The 18017-nt window shown below is 43.7% G+C and overlaps 1 protein-coding gene across 1 annotated transcript; it reads right to left on the bottom strand.

Annotated features, from left to right (window-relative positions):
• Positions 1 to 16: 16 nt before the first annotated feature.
• LOC109464812 lies at positions 17 to 17395 on the bottom strand. The gene is made up of 23 exons (XM_019761884.1): positions 17372 to 17395; positions 16959 to 17202; positions 15421 to 15625; positions 14984 to 15066; positions 14304 to 14464; positions 13393 to 13479; positions 12693 to 13217; positions 11479 to 11523; positions 10247 to 10393; positions 9559 to 9712; positions 8779 to 8873; positions 8280 to 8398; positions 7472 to 7664; positions 6754 to 6876; positions 5938 to 6058; positions 5429 to 5583; positions 4414 to 4515; positions 4000 to 4074; positions 3481 to 3622; positions 2868 to 2977; positions 1948 to 2109; positions 670 to 862; positions 17 to 319 (listed from the first exon to the last, which is right to left on the bottom strand). The coding sequence occupies exons 1-23, from the start codon at positions 17393 to 17395 to the stop codon at positions 150 to 152; spliced, it is 3435 nt and encodes a 1144-aa protein (XP_019617443.1). The 3' UTR covers positions 17 to 149.
• Positions 17396 to 18017: the final 622 nt, after the last annotated feature.

The raw sequence follows: 18017 nt of genomic DNA, 5'->3' as shown, positions 1-18017 counted from the left end.
TTTTTTTTCACCCTGTCACTTCATACATATAACTTACTTCTTCTGAAAAAATCTGACAACCAACAAATCAAATTGGTGTGGCCTAATGACATGCAAAAAATCCACACCTGAAGTAAGTCCATTGTTATTATTATTATCTATTCTCCACTCTAATCAGGAATGGCAGCAGGCAGGCTGCTGATGTCTGGCATCTCCATCCTGCTGGTCAGACCAGCTGACTCGGCACTTTTCATCCTCTGTCGGACGATGATGTACTGTACTGCCAGCCCCAGTATAACTCCGGACACCAGCAACGCAACAGCTACTCCTGCCAACGTGCCTGGTAAGATAGAACAGTACAGAATGCATGAATATGGTGAACATTTGAAATGTGTATTGTATAGCCGTTATAACTTCAGCGCGACATGCTTCATTTGAAATGCGTGTTGTAAAACTTCTGCACCTCATGCTTCGCTTCTGCGTCACTGTTCAAAGTTCTTTTAAAAGAGCAGCAAGCTACTTCTTTAGTAGACCAACTCCCTGGCATGTCATCTGTCTATTTCGCCAATTTCTCTACTCTTTCCAGCCACTACCGAAGCCTGGTATGGGCTATACTCTTCTGCAGTAGACTGGGTACCATATATAGTCCAAACAAATAGTGAAACACCATAACACAAATAAAGTTAGTACCTGCGCTGAAGCCACTTGCACTATTTTGGACTCCCTGGTCGCATCCTGAGTTAGTGGAAGTTGTTGAAGAAGAGGCAGTTTGTGTCGCACTGACGTCACGTTGTCTAGCTTTGTTTGGGCGGCAGATAATATTACTGGGTGGGTCGTAGACGTCTTGTTGTAAGGTTCCAGAAATGGCCGTGATCTGTATATCCTGTAGTGAATAAAAGCAAACAGCCTTGAGTAATCAAATCTCATATCGAATTCTGTTTACTAAAGCCACTGTCACACATAAGCCACATATGGCCTCTCACCACGGTTGGTAGTAGGTCGGGAGCAAGGTTGACTGTGGTTTGATGATCTTTCTCGAGGTTGGTTACTGTTCGACTGCTAGGTCAACAGTGGTTGACAGTCAAATTTGACTCAAATCTAACTCAAAGTTGATTTGATTTGTATCGAAAGTTAGACATTGCCTAAGTCTAGCCAAACTGCTCCCAACCTACCCCGACCTTGTCTGGTCATCCTCCCATGGCAGGGGCAGCAGCTCCGAATTCCTTCTCCACCCCTACCCCTGCCGAATAACATGGCATCTTCTACTCTACGACCCGATTCCAGGGACACGCTCTCAGCCAATCACGTATCACAGAGAAAATCTTCAACGCTCTTTACATTAATATTTATGAGATGCGCTAGCTATCGGAACCAATCATGTCGGCTATTCAGTGACAAATAAAAACAAACATGGCGTCGTCTCGGGAAGAGAACTTTTGCGATGCAGGCCGCTGCGGGCGTCGGCGGGGCGCTAGCGTGTGCTGGAGGCTGCGCGCGGATCCCGCCGAGCACGGGGAAGGTGTTAACTCGGTGACTTTGCCCCGCACGGCCTCCCCAACGCGTTAACGGGCTCGTCACCGGGCGGCGGCGGAGTCGCCGGCGGGGAGGGTGACGTCCCTTCGCCGCCCAAGTCAGAAATGGGGTCATGCCAAATAAGGCAAGCTCATAAATATTAATATTCCTCGGGTCGTAGAGTAGAAGATGCCATGTTATACGGCAGGGGTAGGGGTGGAGAAGGAATTCGGAGCCGCTGCCCCTGCCATGGGAGGATGTGTCTGGTTGGTTGTCAGAGAAAGGGCCTGTAAGCACTTAATAGCTTTAAACCTACCTACCTACCTACCACTCCACCGCATATCAACTACTGCTGAGGCGGGCCATCATTGTTCTCCATAGCTTTAAACACTTACATAACACGGTAAGTTAGCTGTAGAAATACCTGTCCACAAATACCTAGTAAGAGCGACTTACTCTGGAAAGAGTGATGACCAGCTGGTTACTGTCTATCTTCTGCTGGAGCAGCATGATGGCGTCTGCTGTAGGAGTGAGGGGCTGGTCACGTGGTCCTGGGCTAACAGCCGGGGCTTCCAGAACTGTCATGGTCACATACGTAGCTGAGTTGTCGCTGTCATACTGGGGGGATAGAAAGTGGGAGAGAACTGTAGTGTAAATCATACCTTTGCTTCTTTTTTAACATTACATGTGTCAGCAAGTGTTACACAGAAAAATAGAAACATTGCCCCATGAACACACACCCCATGAATCTACAATGACAAGTGCCAGTTAAGTCTAAGGTAATGGTTGCTTTAGGGGATTAACAGCACCTGTCAGTATAACTGCTATAATGTAAACTCCACTTTTAGTGATAAGTCTGACAGGTATGTCTGAGAATGGCTACCTATTAGTAAACAACAATAGATCAAAAAAGTTCCTTTCTCCACCTATATATGTTGCATATATATGGCAGTTTCCCTCTCTGTTTCAGTAGCCCTTGGGCCACACACTAACAGTTGTGCAATCACCACAGCAGGAAGCTAGTAGGCTAGTCCACTGGTACGTAGTGGTGTGTGTTTTACTTCCACACTCTTTCACAAATGCTGAGCACTTCAAGCAGAGAATTCAAAGCAGTACTAGTATGTACCATTTTGAAGTCTTTGGTTTACATGTGATAGACAGTGATACATGTCAGTGACATGAGACAGAAGCTACTGAGCTCACCATGACATCTTCACATCGCAGGAAAGATATCCTCATCGCTCTGCACAGTTGGATCTTTAGTGGTGTATGTTTAACTCCCATACTCTTTCTGAAATGCTGAGTGCTAAGCAAAAAAAGCAGTACTAGTGTATACCATTTTAAAGACTTTGATGTACATGTAATAAACAGCTCACCATGACATCTTCACATCTCAGGAAAGATATCCCCATCGCTCTGCACAGTTGGATCTTTGTCTGAAGTGTCAACTCCCTGCCATACAGCTTCAGGAGTGGTGATACGGACACTGAGAAAAATGCGGGAAAAGGCAAAAGGAAAGGACGATTTTAGAAATGGGGAATTTCAAAATCTTGAATACAATGTCATCTAAATCACGATATTTCAGTATTTGATACATCGATGAAGGTTAGACATCCAGGTAATACGATACGCCAAAAAGCAGTTACTCAAGCAACTGGATATGATTTTGGAAATGGTCTGAGACATTTCAGCTAGTATTCCACTAGCTTTTGTCAGTGACTGAGAGACCAGAGGAGAATTGCAGGTTTAAAAGCACAAACTATTGATTGATATGCAAATAAAGTGAAGACAATTCTTTGGAAGTCGAAAATGGAACAAAAGTTCTTGAACTTTTAAGGGAGTAAAGAAGGAAAAAAATCCTCCATTTTATGCTTAACATAGAGGAAATGAAGGATATGATCTCTCATACTCAGATAGTTGTAACTTACCTAAGATTACAATCATGCTGTATTCTACATAAAAGATTACAAGTTAGAGCTTTTCACACACCTGGAAATTGAAATCTGATGACTTGCTTTCGACTCGCATCATAGCAATTTGAAACAGCAAAGTCAGTGATGTCTTGGTCCAAGTCGAAGTTGTATATCTTTATGACAGTTTTGTCCATGGGTCCAGTGTAGTTGCCTGGTACCTAAAACACAGATCTCATTGTCCTTTTCATTTCTCAATGTAACTTTTATGTTGTCTTTAGTACTAGTAATATATTACATGGTGCAAGGTTGGTGTTGTGTGGCATAACAGCAGAGCATAGGGCTCAGAACCAAGAGGTCCCTGGTTCAAATCCTACCAAGTCATCAACCTTGTGCCCTGGGGAAAGGCACTTAACGACATTCCTCACTTTGCTCAGGTGAAAATGAGTAAAACTATGCTAAAATGATCATGATTGTGGGCATTTAAAAGGAAAACCAACCAAGCTAAGGGTGCATTGCACACCTAGTATTACTCATTTTCACCTACTCTTCTAAGCAGTTGCAACTTAGAACAATAATATTGATGATGATAACCAACCGTAATAGGCTTGAATTCTATGTGAAGCGGCACTCTGGTATTGTCTGCAAACCCAGTATGGTCCACATATTCTGACTGAAAAAGAAAGAGAAACATCTTGATAAAACACACACATAAGGACTGGTAGAGGCTAAGGTGGATAAACTTACAATGTAAACAGGGTACTGTATATTAGTAAGTTGTTAGTATTATATAATATTATATAGCCAGCTTAGTTAGTCTGGTAGAAATTATTATATAGGAGAATATTTGCCAGGGGAGTTTGGCCGTCTTGGGGGTTTGACTGGCCATGCAGGGGGATATTAACCCTCTCGCGGACTGACTCTCCTGGTCAACTATTACCATTTTTACCAAATTTTATGACCCATACCCCTGTAGAATTCTTAGGCTAGTAAGTTGTAGAGATTCACTCACACTGCTGAAGTACAGCTGATACTCAACCCACATCGGTCCTGCGCTAAAGTTAAACTGTCTCCGGTAGATCCAACCGTCAGCTAGGATGTTTCGAACCAGATGCTGATAAACACAACAACAGCAACAAAAACAGTTTCAGAGAGGTTCATCTGTGTTAGTAGTTACATGTTTAAAGTTAAAACTTTTGGTCCAACACAAAACATTCTCTCACCTAGAGCTTTTGACCAGTCACTCTGGTCTTCCTCAGTAGACTGACCCAGTGAAGTTTGTCGCATGGTTTCTTTGAAGTGTGACGTCAACACTGGGTCAGTCTACTGAGGAAGACCAGAGTGACTGGTCAAAAGCTCTAGGTGAGAGAATGTTTTGTGTTGGACCAAGAGTTTTAACTTAAAACAAGCAACAAAAACAGTTTCAGTTGAGGGGAGCCACTATAAGTATGATGAATATCAGATAATACACACATACTAGTACCATGTATGTAGAATATAGTATAATGCTAGAAGTAGATATAGTCTCACATACCACTGTATTTTCTTTCTTATGTTGTTCGCAACTGCAATTAGCCCTGGGGCAAGTATTTGCAACAAACTTTCCACATACATTAGCGGCCATTAGCCAGGTCTAAGCCAGCACATACATCTTGATAATTCTCTCTGTTTAACATTTAATTTTCCTAGATTTTCTAACTCTACTCCAGTGTCTCTTATTATTAAAAGTTAGGCTTTTGCAATGTACTAGGCTCTTGGCTTCCAGAGGAGAACAGAAGAAATGATAGTGAGATACTTTTCTCAGCAAAACTGCCTTGGAACATTTTTTTTTATATACACTGTAGAATTTTGCCCACTGCTTTTCTGAAATGATGTTTGAAAACTTCAGAGTACAGACGGAATAGAAGACGAGAATACAACAACTTAAATATGATGTTCTGACGACGTGTTAAGCAAACAATGCATTCAGGCTTTCTCACAGGCACAGTATGTTTCTACATATTAGATGTTAGAAGTACATAAAATACCTTTCCCATGTAGTATTTTTGTACACCATCAAGACTAAGTGTCTGGGCAGGAGTCAGCATGACACCATTGCTGTTGTCTAGTAGCTGTAGTGGGCTGTCCACAATCCGTCGCATGGTACAGGCTCCAGTACTCAAGTCTGTCTCGTACTCCAAACCTAACAGTTGAGACCAAATCTGAGGTTACATGTACATGTACATGATGTAGCATCCTTTGTTATGGTATAGCATGATATGACTTACTTATTTGCATGAAAGCCCCATTTGGAGTAAGTGAGTGAGTGAGTGAGTGAGTGAGTGAGTGAGTGAGTGAGTGAGTGAGTGAGTGAGTGAGTGAGTGAGTGAGTGAGTGAGTGAGTGAGTGAGTGAGTAAGTGATCATAATAATCTACCCCCAACCAGTCCTAAACCAGCTGCGAATGCTTGCAAAACCTACTCCCAGGTCATATGTCCTAATAGTAAGCTTAATTCTGTGCTGAGTAGAGGGATGAAAACTGTTAGATTTTGTCTCACCTGTGTTGAAGTCATGTATGACACGTTTTGGGACACCAAACCTTCCCTCCTGGGGCTGGAAGGTGCTGGTAAATGCCACATAGTCCAGTCTGAGAAGTTGCTGATCGTAGTTGTACCATATCTGGAGGGGGGGGGGGTCAAACAGGCAAGGATGTACAGAGAGGCAGATGGGTACAAAATAAATACTGTGTGCAAGGTCTGATTCCTTGGTGCTAAACACACACAGACACAAAACACGCACACACGCGCGCGTTAGCATGCCTGTCCTTGGTGCTGAACACTATCCACACGCACACACACACGCGTTAGCATGCCTGTCCTTGGTGCTGAACACTATCCACACGCACACACACACGCGCGTTAGCATGCCTGTCCTTGGTGCTGAACACAATCCACGCGGACACACACACGCGCGTTAGCATGCCTGTCCTTGGTGCTGAACACTATCCACGCACACACACGGACGCACCCCCCTCCCTCCACCACTACACACAAACATACACATACGTTAGCATGCCTGTCCTTGGTGCTGAACGCCATCCACTGGAGGTATACGAAAATGGCGGATAGCAACCGTTGCCAAGGCCGGGTCACGTAAATAACAGCCGGGCATATTACAACATTTTCATATACAGAAGGAAAATTTATTAAGTCAAACAAAAGTTAGAAACAGTTACTTGTCTCCGTTAGATATCGAATCTGCATCTTTACGGTAAAGCCGATATAACCGGCTTTAGGCGTAACACACAATATAACCGTTATATATATATATATAGTATATACTACTAGTATATAGTATTAGAGAGTATATCAAACCTCTAGCCCGTCGACTATTTGTTGTTGCGGCAGTATCTGTTCCTGTACATAATGCTGGTGGTTTGGGATGTCGGGAAAAGTTTCTTGTGACTGGCGATGGTGACATTCAACCCCTCTTGGAGTCTGGGGAGAAAAACAGTTAAGACTGAAACATGACTACATAGTACATGTTGGACTTGCCACTGTCAGAAATGCCTTTGCCTCTGGGCCAACAAAAGAACCCTGGTACAAATAGAATCGGAAGGACAAAGGGGTTTTCTTTTCCACAACCAAAAGTGTCTCTTACCTTGCTTTCTTTCTTTAATTTGTTTAGGATTGTACTCTCGCCGTAAAAGCGCCACCTACACTGGCTACATATAGCGACGAGAAGCAGAACTCCAGTCAGAAGCTCTAAGGGAGGTAGTTGATAAGACACCGACACGTAAGCAAGGTAAGAGACAATACTGGTTGCGTGTAAAAGAAAACTCGTACATCCTCAGTAGTTATCGAGGTAGGATCGTGTGGCGTAACGGCAGAGCGGTCGGCTTGGAACCAAAGGGTCCTGGGTTCAAACCCTGCCATGCCACCAATCTTGTGCCCTTGGGAAAGGCACTTTACACCGTCGGACTTTCCTAGATGGAGGGCTAGCGAACCCCATCTCTTCTTTAGCCACAAAAAGACAACAGAATCTTCAGCTAGTTGGAGGTGGCTGCCTCAAAATGAAAAAAAAAAGAGGTACCTCGAAAACAGACCAGTCCGCGCGTAGAGACGATCGGAAGTACATGTACTCGTACGTGCGGGAGAAATCCCTTCTGCCCTCGCCTGGTTTCGCGTTCGGCTTACGCCCCTTCCCGCTAACCGTGACCCGCACCGGGATCACCGGGTCCCCGCCGGCGAGCTGGAACTCGGGCGTGGAGAAATAGTAATCCGCGCTGAAATTAAAGAAGACTTATACAGAGACAATATTACTACATTCTGATGTTTATCATTGCTGATTTTGGTGCATTGCTAGCGGTTTAGAACTCGTGTATGGAGAAATAGTAATCAGCACTGTGTAATAAAGCAAGACGTTATCAGTAAAAACACCGAAAAAGTAATATTACAACCTGATGGAAGTGTAGTTATGTACCAGCGTTTGCCATACGTTGTACCTTGTACAATCGTTGTGCAATAAAGTTTATGATGTTTTCTATTGGTGGTTTTACCACACTGACACTGGCCTCTTAAATACATTTTTCACAGATTGATTTGAGACTTGTTTATCTATTTGCTTTAATTTGAGACTTATCGGATGTCCGGATGATTGTCTGTTCGTTCTTGACGCCAAAAAAATTACACTCAGTTCTTGCTTCAGGGTTCCATAGCCTATTTGAGGTTTAGATTTGTACATTGAAGTTTCAGATTCATGTGCAGAGTTCTTCACTAACGATAATTAGTATAACCATGTCTTCTGACAAGAATACAAGAGCATGGGCTATGTCATTATCTATGCTTTGGGGAAGAAACATCACGACCTTTTTGGTCATCTGGCTACGTGTACAACTTACATAAAGGTGGTGTCCCACTGTGGCCAGTATGTACAGGCTCTGTAGTTCACCACCGGAATCCCCCGGACTGTGGTCCGCCCCATCTCAGTCACACCAAGTCTGCTGGCCATACCGAACGTCTGCGGAGAGAAGTAAGGTAATAGAGATGGATAATAAAGGAAGGAAAGAAGGAAGGGAGGGAGGCATTTGATGTCTTATTGTACATTTATGCCCTTACGAACTAAGGATGGTGATAAAGTTCTTTGTACTATACGAGTCAGCGATACTAGTCTGGTATCTTAGTACATCTACAGTAGTCACTACCGGTATGTACAGGTTCAACTTCTTCTCGCTTCTTACACTGTTATGTGTTAAGTTCGGGGCCTTGCTAGGCTGTTTGTGCGACCAAAAATGGACAACTTTTTGTCTTGATGTCTTTTCTGTCATAATTTTCGGCCCCGCATTTGGAATTGTGACTTAAGCATGCATGGTGGTGTCATATAGTGACAAGGCTACTCACCACAACGGAGGAAAAGATGTGTGTGCCGTTCGGGGCTGGGATATACCCGAACAGATCTTCGCCAGCTTCTAGCTGCTGTGCCACACACTGTGTACCTACGGAGAGAACGACGTAGCTCAAGTTATTCATATCATATGTTCTGTAGCCTCCATAGAGGTTCTATAGCCACCTCTATGGAGGTTTGGAGTTCGTTTTGCTTCGTTGAATCAAACTACCAAGTGCCGAATACCAGACCAGAAAGAACAGGAAATACTCATACCTTCAAGTACCAGAGTTATCAACCAAGGATTGAGGTGTTCAAAAACTCGTTTTCCCTAGAATTATCGTAGAGTGGAACTTGTTGCACAAAATACAGTGGGGGCATCATTACTAGATATCTCTAAACACTGTTTACAGTAAGATGTGCAAAGGTTAGGTGTAACAGGTTGTGACTGTCATGTAATATCGCTAGATGCCGCTGCGCTGCGTGCCTACGAAGCTTTTGTGTTACGCTGAAAGGTGGATATAGCGGCTATAAAGATACAGATACAGAAGCTGGCGTTCTATGCCGAAGCGGGCAGTCATGCAAGTTATACCGGCTATACAGATACAGAAGCTGGTGTGTTACGCCGAAGGGCGGTTATACCGGCTATATACAGATACAGAAGATGGTGTGTTACACCGAAGGGCGGTTATACCGGCTATATACAGATACAGAAGCTGATGTGTTATGCTGAAGGGCGGTTATACCAACCATTCACACAGAGATACAGTTGAACCAAGGAGGTTGACTATACTTACCAATAATGTCATACACCTCCCCACCGTTGAAGTTTAATATCTGTTTCCCAGTCCGGCCCTGTCGTGTCATGTAGACCACAGCTCTGTTGTTTTCACCGTCAAAGTGCTCCTCTACGTCATAGGTCTCGTTCCCATTTTGAATGTTCACCTCGATCTAAGACACATTAAAATTTCGCGATCATTTTAGATTTAGGATATCTGTATGGGACTTCAACAATGTATCGTCCATAGCACTTCGGCAGAATGTATTTGTATATTTAAGGATGACATCCCATTCATGCTTTTCAAATATTGTGTGGGAAAAGATATCGTCTGCAACAGGCAAAATTCTGAATAGTCCAGAGCCGTGTCAGGGCGGGAACTATCCATAACCGCGCCTGATCCTAACAATCCTGTTAATATTAGACATATTTTCTTATGTACAAATTTCATTGGATGCCTTGAAAAGAAAACGCATCATTCTATACCTTCAGTTTAGTTCAGTTCAGTTTAGTTTAATTCAATCAACTGGCATATACACAGAAATTGCGACATGAACTTTGTTGAAAGTTACAAAGCAATAAAACACCGAAGGAAGCGCTTTCGACTAAGAATACGATGCTAAGCATAACATATATCGATGCTAAGCATAACATATATCGATGCTAAGCATAACATATAATTACTATTAAAACCAAGTTGGCAGTACCTTTGCTTCAAATGACTGTGGAATGTTAGGAAGCGCCCCACACGGGTTACAGGGCACGCACACCGTCGGGTCTCCGGAAAACTGCTGGGCGGTGCATGCGCACCAGCTAACCAGCAGCGTCACCAGCTGCACATGCGCGGTCGTCATCTAAGAGAACACGGAAGAACATCATTATGAAGTAAAGTCTAAACTTAATCTCCAACTAGATTGAATTGCGACTTACCCAAATTTTGGGCTGATAAAGTTTATTCTTTACTTCATAATGGCTTGTACCAACACAGATGAACTTTCATGCTACGGAAGAAATAGTCATGTATGATATTTGAGGTCTGTTAAAATCTGTTAGAACATCCATAGAACACCGGAAGTTCAGCCGAGTGGAAACAAAGTCAAAGTTTATTGCACAACAATAGTAGCAGGTACATGTAACTGTTACAGTGTATGGCATATATTAAGATTACTAGCTGGTATGGGTCCATCAAACTTCTACTTATATATTCAATGGGTACTATATCTGGCAGAATGCTGAATAGAACTACTGGCTAAGAGCTAGCACACCTCTACACGTACCTGCTAATCACCTGTGTCTGATGATATCTCTGTGGATCTACATGTACTACATTCTTATAATTATTATTTAGAATATTGTATGACACATTCTAAGGTCTCCGTGAGGCGGATGTAGTGACCGTTCAATTGTTCTAGCTATGATCTTTGACGACATGGTTATGTAGAATAGTCTGCAAATTTAACAACTTCATAACAGAATACTTGAAAGCAAAATAGACAAAAAGAAATTTTGTTTATGTGGGGAAACATTGAAACACAAGAAAGCAGATTGGAGCCCCCCCCCCCACAAGCTTCGGAAATGAAGACATGAAATTAAAATTTCAACAATCCATAGGCATTGTACGGAAGCAAGTAAAGCTCATTAGTATAATTATGGAGATATCGCAGTTGCCCTGAAATAGTGTCCTGAAAAGAAAAGGCTACATATACGCTTGATAACGTAAAGGGGATTCATTCCTCAAGCTAACCGACATCTTGCACGCATCTTGTGTGACAGGATGAATAGAAGTTCTAAACGGGAACTATGCGGCTCCAGATGTCTTACTGAGGGGCGACTGTGTGTGCAAGATGTCGGTTAGCTTGAGGAATGAATCCCCTCTACTGTATTAGTGTATACTACATATACGCTTGAGTAACTATTATTTTGGCGTACATGTACGTACCTTGTTGGCGATGTCGCCCCCGATGTGGCCTTTACATTTGTTCTGCTTGTACCAAAGGTCGGTTCGTCACGCGATGGGTTAATTATTATCATTCTCATAATGATTGTTCGCCTCAAGGATCGGGTGGGAGTAAACAGTCGATATACCCCGTTTTCCGACAAATTTGGTCTGTACTGTATCTGTATCAGTATAGCCGGTATAACCGCCTTTCGGCGTAACACACCAGCTTCGCAGGCACGCGGCGAGGCGGCAGCTGGCTATATTACACCGATCGACTTGTTACACCTACCCTTGAACTTCTAACTCTAGACATTGTTTAAAGCTATCTATTGATATATTGGTCTATCAATATTACTGAAGAAAGAAGGTCTCCTGTGCCCTTATGCAGAGCGTAGGGTGGTGCCCGTATCCATTTCTGTAACCCTTGGGCGACACACAATTGTGCAAGGCACTACAGCAGGGGGCTAGTCCGCTGGTAGTGCTGTGTGTTTGACCTTCCCACACTCTTTCTCATTTGTGCTGCGTGCTAAGCAGAGAAAGAAGTGTGTACTATTTTTAAAGTCTTTGGTATTACCAGGCCGGGGTTTGAACTCACGACCTCCCGGTTACAAAGCGAGCACTCTGAGTATTACTAAGGAAAACCTTTATTGCACGACAATGCACAGACGGCACAATATATGGCAACGGCAACGGAACATAGTGCAAATATAGAGGTATAGCTAATACTTAACATCCTAAATATTAAGACAATAAGGGCTAGCATAAGTGTTTGATATGGTGCTACAATCGAGTGGGGCTAGTCACGAGTTTCATGTACTCAGAATGCGCTGTGTCGCAGTGTTTTAATTTCAATCTATCCGTGTGCACTACACAAAAAACGGCACACACAGAGAAAAGCGTGATTTGCATGTTCACTTGGTGCATAGAAGATTTTTAATAAGAATCTCGCAGACGTTTAGACTGGTACATGTATAGCTCCACTAGTGTACGAATAACGTAGCTGGTGTGTTACGCCGAAAGGCGGTTATACCGGCTATACAGATACAGATACAGAATACTGCTTAGGTACGACCTGACATAGTCATTTCCACGTCCTGGCAAATAGTTATATTCACAGACAACATAGCCTTGTGCAACGAAAAGTGTTATCACTATTTCTTATTTCCAACATCACATTGTCTGAAACTTGAACTGATATGTCAAGACGTACTTTAAGACGGACATATATACGACAGCAGTAGCTCCACTTCTTGGCGTATAATCTCTTTCTTCGGATGAATAATGTCCTCGTTCTTGTGAGACAGCGTCATATCCCACACGTCTAGTATCGTCACGACAACATTCTCGAACATCTTGCGAATGATCTTGTTCATCTGAGAAGAGAAGAAGTCGCTGCTTAACCTCGGAACTCCCGTGCGCGTGCTTGCGGTCTTGAAGACAACGAGAGTACCAGGCTTTCTATGTAGAAGGTTTATAACGGCTGTACGGATAGCGCGAAGTCTTTGGATGTAGATCTCATAGTGGAAAGATGTAAAATGGGCCCACATGGTGATAATAAGGACATAGCCAGGGCCTCCACGTACGGAGTTGATCTCTTTAGCCAGATAGTTGATGTGGGAGACGTTGATACCGCCTGTACGTAGCGGAGGACCGTGGACACGGAACCGGAGGGTGAGGTTACTGGGTTTGTGCACGGCGTAGTGGGGCCCCGCACGTCTGGTGATGCTTGGGTCGGCAGCCTAGAGAAGGAGAAATACTTAGTTACACTGGGTTCACATTATACGCACCTTGATACAAATATCAAATACAATCACAATCGACATAGACCTTTTTAAGTTACACACACACACACACACACACACACGCACGCACACACACACACGCACACACACATATACAGCATACAGTACTTACACTGAAGGTTGTATTCAGGATATGGAGTAGGAGAAACTCGTACAGTTGTCTGCCGGTGGAGTCTCCCATGAAGTAAAGTTCCTTGTTCTGTAACGATAATGCCACATATGAGGAGATCGGAAAACTAAAAAAAAGCCGTCTTTTCCTTGAACCGTCGTACTGTTGATGTCGACAAGTCTTGTGCCTTGTACAAAGATATGTCGATTTATTTGCTGTCTACGTCTTAATCAATCAGAGTGTTTTACTAGGCAAGAGCGCTGTTAAATCGATGTGATTCGGCCCCGATAAGGACTGCAAGTGTGATTGAACAATAAAGTTAAAAGCTTGAAGTTTGACTGCAGTCCGCCAGGCGCCCCAGCCTGTCGCCGGTCCCTGTCCTTGGTGCTGAAATGGGAGTCCCAAAGGCGGACGTGCGGGGAGGTGGGGAGACATAACGTTATCTCCAAGCAGATCTTTTCGTGGCTGCAAGACGATATCAAGTTAGCCATACTGTATCCATTTGCCAGACAGTTTTACCATTTGCCACCGAAGTTTGGCTGGCGTGAAGAAGAAAAATTCCAGTACAAAAGAGAGCCTGATATTAAAAAACACCTAAAAGACGACAGAAAAAGTCAAAGCTTAAACCTCTGCTTTTTTTTACGGTTCTCAGTGGCCAATATGAGATGTTGTCACATCGGCGCACCAAATCCGTAAGGTGTTTTTGGCACCCTGACAGACAGATTAGCCTAAGAGGCTCGGTGGGCGTCACTCCACCGTATAGGTGTGGAAGTCGTGTAAAGTGCCTTTCCCAAGGGCACAACGTCGGGCCACGGTGAGTATCGAACCCGGGACCTCTCGGTTCCAAGTCCAACGCTTTAACCGTTGCGCCACCGACGCCACAAACCTCTGCTTTGAGAGTAGAAATAGCGTACCTTTAAACATCTGAAGTAGTGCTCCCTCTGTAGAAAATGCCGGTTCCTACACACGGTGGAGGTCCACACGTCCTTCTGCCAGAACCCGGTGGTGGGCGAAGGGGATGCCGGGATACCTGGCCCACACGGAGGACGGCGCATGGACACAGAGATGGGTACGTCTGTGTGAGAAGGTTAGAAACAAACGTCAGGGATCGGAGACATGTTGACTAGCCTTTACCAGGCTTTAGAAGCGGCTGGAAGCAGTAGAAATTGGCAAAATAGACAGATAATATCTGAGGAGTTAGCGGCAAACTGTATTACTTTGGCGGATGAAATCCCCTGGCATGTTATCTGTCTCTTTGGCCAATTTATACCATTTCCAGTCGCTTTTGAAGCCTGGTAGAGGCTACGTGTGGATTGTTGTATCCAGAACCATGCTTTATCCAGAAACATGCTCAGGCACGGTTCTGGATAGTCCACGCGTATCCAGAACCGTGCTTTAGCCAGGACCATGCTCGGACACGGTTTTGGATAGTCCAGTGAGTATCCAGAACCGTGTCTGGGGCAAATCTACTTTCTTCGAATCAGGATACGCGGAGACTATCCAGAACCATGCCTGATCCTAACCCTAACGCTATAACCCATTCAGTCATCCTGCAGGTTTAATGTCAAATGTGTGAATTGAAAGATTTGCTCACCTGTGTACGACTTCACGTTGATTGACTCTGGGCTTCCTTTTATGGTCTTTTTAAAGGTTCCTCCTTTCTCTTCGTCGTATGTTCTGCAACACAAGAAGTTAAAATTAGTCCTGAATGTTTGCATTATCGTCCTTTATTCTTTTTCTCAGCTATGGGACTTTATTTTAGCATCGGTTTCTATACACTTATTTAAGGATGACATCCTGTCTATAGTTTCCAAATGTTGTGTCCGAAAAGATATCGTCTGCAACGAGCAAAATCCTGATTCAAAGTTGACCAAACATCCAACAAAAACCGTGAAAAATCCGGGTTTCACACTGGCACAGTACGTTCTGCCGATGTGCAATAGTGGCTCACTTCTGTATACATGTATCTGTATGACCTGTATCAGTATAGCCGGTATAACCGCCTTTCGGCCTAGCACACCAACTACTTACACCAGTGAGTTGATGATGTTTTTCTGGCTGGCCGTCAGGAAGAAGCACAGCTTGTTGAGACGACCCGAGAGATCATAGTCCACCTTGTGGTCCGCTCTGGAACTGCAGGGAAGCGTCTTGGGTTTGACGCATGCCCAGGACACACCAGATCTCGGGTCTGAGTAGTCACACTGTTCGACGTTTTCATCAAGGAAGACATTGCATTCTGCAAATAACGCCAGTATATGTTAACGACATGTTCTGTGTTTCTGTGTTGCTTCAAGTTTTCTTCTGTAGTATAGCAGTGTGTGTGTGTATGTATGTATGTGTGTGTGTGTGTGTGTGTGTGTGTGTATGTGTGTGTGTGTGTGTGTGTGTGTGTGTGTGTGTGTGTATTTGAGTGTGCATGTACGTGTATTCGTATTTACGTTAAGCATGTGCACGTTAGGCTCAAATGCACGTGAACTATTTGTATATGCGCAGTCTTGCCTACTGTGTACTTTTCTGTGCCTTTTTCTGTATTACCTTTTCTGTGTTAATGCTTGCCTGTATCTATATAACGTTATAGCTACAGCCTTACCTGTAGTTTCTGACGCCCCGTTGTGGCCTATGAATGTGCTAGTGAAGGTGAGTCGGAGTGGACACACCTCCCACATGTAGTTCAGCAGGTAACAGCCTTCACTCGGGTGGACGAGCCGGATGTTGAACTTCGCCTTCCCCGCCCAGAACAGCCGAAACTGTGCCGTGTACGTGCCGTTCTACAACGTACAAACAAGACAAGTATCAAAAGTCAATGACCTGGACCAGACGGCTGTCACCATGGTAACTGGTGCTGTGGCAGGCACCTTGTGGCATTGGATTACAGTTATAACACTTCTTACGTCATGATCGATAGACCACTTCTTACGTCATGATCGATAGAACACTTCTTACGTCATGATCGATAGAACACTTCTTACGTCATGATCGATAGAACACTTTTTACGTCATGTTCGATGGAGCACTTACGTCATGATCGATGACGTGTCCCGCGGCGGCACTGTCGCCGTCAGTACTCTGAACTCTGACCTGGAAGTAGTCCCCTCCGTGGATTTTGGGCTGTCCGTCCTTGTCTCTAGCGACGATGGTGACATTCACGATATCGCCTATTCAGTCAAACAGATTGAAGTATTTACGACATTCAGTAGAATACAATTATTTAGCGTGCTTCAGGACAAGACAGATTTGCGTGTTGCATTGTTCCTGCATCTGTGTTTGATGGTGACTTTGAAGCCGGAGAATAACAAGAAATAAATCAATTTTCATGACGCTTGCATAACAGGTGGCTGACAATCCCTGGTAGTTGACAATATAAATTTCATACGTATGCCATTATGTAACTTAGAAAGTGGGCACAATAATTAGTTATAATGAATTTTGCAGGTAGGATCTCAGTTTTATTTTTCTTAACGTTACCTAGTATTCCCTAGCCCTTGATGGAGTTTATTTTCTTAGATATGCCTTCACAGAAAAAAAAATTCCAAAGCTCTCTTGTTAAATTGCTTCAAAAGCTTACTCACCTACAAGGTACAACTTTTTCGGCTTGTCAATAGTGTAGGTTGTCTCTTTAGCCTCGGTGATAGGTAATCCAGTCCATAACCTGTTCCTGATGACCATCGCTGTTGGCGGTTTGGGCCAGTAGAGCGTCTCTGAGATCAGGACGTGGTTCTCGGCTGTGGCTTGTTCTTTCGACACCTCTTCTTGTTGACTTGCGGCAACATCAAAATTCAGTCTGTTGAGAAGTCCACGTCCTTTTGAGAACCCCTATGATATCAGACATATATGCGGAACAACATATGGCCGATAATAATTTCACCAGGTTGGTGAATGATTGAATACCTAAGTTCTTTATTCAAAATCACTTGTTTAACAAGAGCTGACGTTTCGGTGACCACCTGTCCTCTTTGTCAGAACTATGACTGGTTCACTGTACGCCTAGCTTCAGTGCACCTAACATTGCGGCGGCCTGTCAATGTTACTGACTTCTTCTAAACATACCCATGGCCACAGAAAAACACTTTTTATTATCACAAAACTAGTTTCGTTGGAACTAAAACAGTACACAAAAAGTTTATATTCTTCGGTGTATGTGTTGTGCGAAGATGGCAAAATTTGTGCGTATTCTGACACACATTGCTTTACCCGTCTATGTATATAAATGTACATTCTAGCCTCAGGGTTGACATCTTTAAGAGGTGATAATCACCTGTTATGTCAATCTTTCCACAAATGTGGTGAATCTTCATAAATACGCCACATTCACAGCCCCAGGCATTACAGGCAGTGTACATAGTCCCAGATAAAGCATCTATTCTATTGTTCTTCTCGCTTTTTTTAAAGCGTTAAAACGATTATTTGTTTATCTTATACGCCTATCTCCAGTATAAATCCGTACCTCAGTACAGTGCACATACCTGGGGTCGCTGCCATATCTGTGGGCTGTTCAGATGACCCAGAATGATGTAGCCTGTCCCAGTGACGGCCAGCAATACAAGACAGTAGCGCAGCGACCTCAGGAGTCTTGTGGGGAACATCTGGGTAAACGGGGAAGAGAGACACAGTCACAACAAACTTATGGC

Source organism: Branchiostoma belcheri, unplaced genomic scaffold, assembly GCF_001625305.1.
Source record: "Branchiostoma belcheri isolate BF01 breed outbred unplaced genomic scaffold, Haploidv18h27 scaffold141, whole genome shotgun sequence".
Classification (NCBI taxonomy): Eukaryota; Metazoa; Chordata; class Leptocardii; order Amphioxiformes; family Branchiostomatidae; genus Branchiostoma; species Branchiostoma belcheri.
This window is presented reverse-complemented; position numbering and strand designations above follow the sequence as displayed.

Excerpts from the sequence above, each read along its gene's own strand:
- LOC109464812 (XM_019761884.1), bottom strand. The coding sequence starts at position 17,395 with ATGTTAGGTGCACTGAAGCTAGGC. Across the intron at positions 4,516-5,428 it reads AAAAATACTACATGGGAAAG|CATCTGGTTCGAAACATCCT; the intron begins GTATTTTATGTA and ends TGTGTTTATCAG. Across the intron at positions 3,623-3,999 it reads TAGAATTCAAGCCTATTACG|GTACCAGGCAACTACACTGG; the intron begins GTTGGTTATCAT and ends TCTGTGTTTTAG.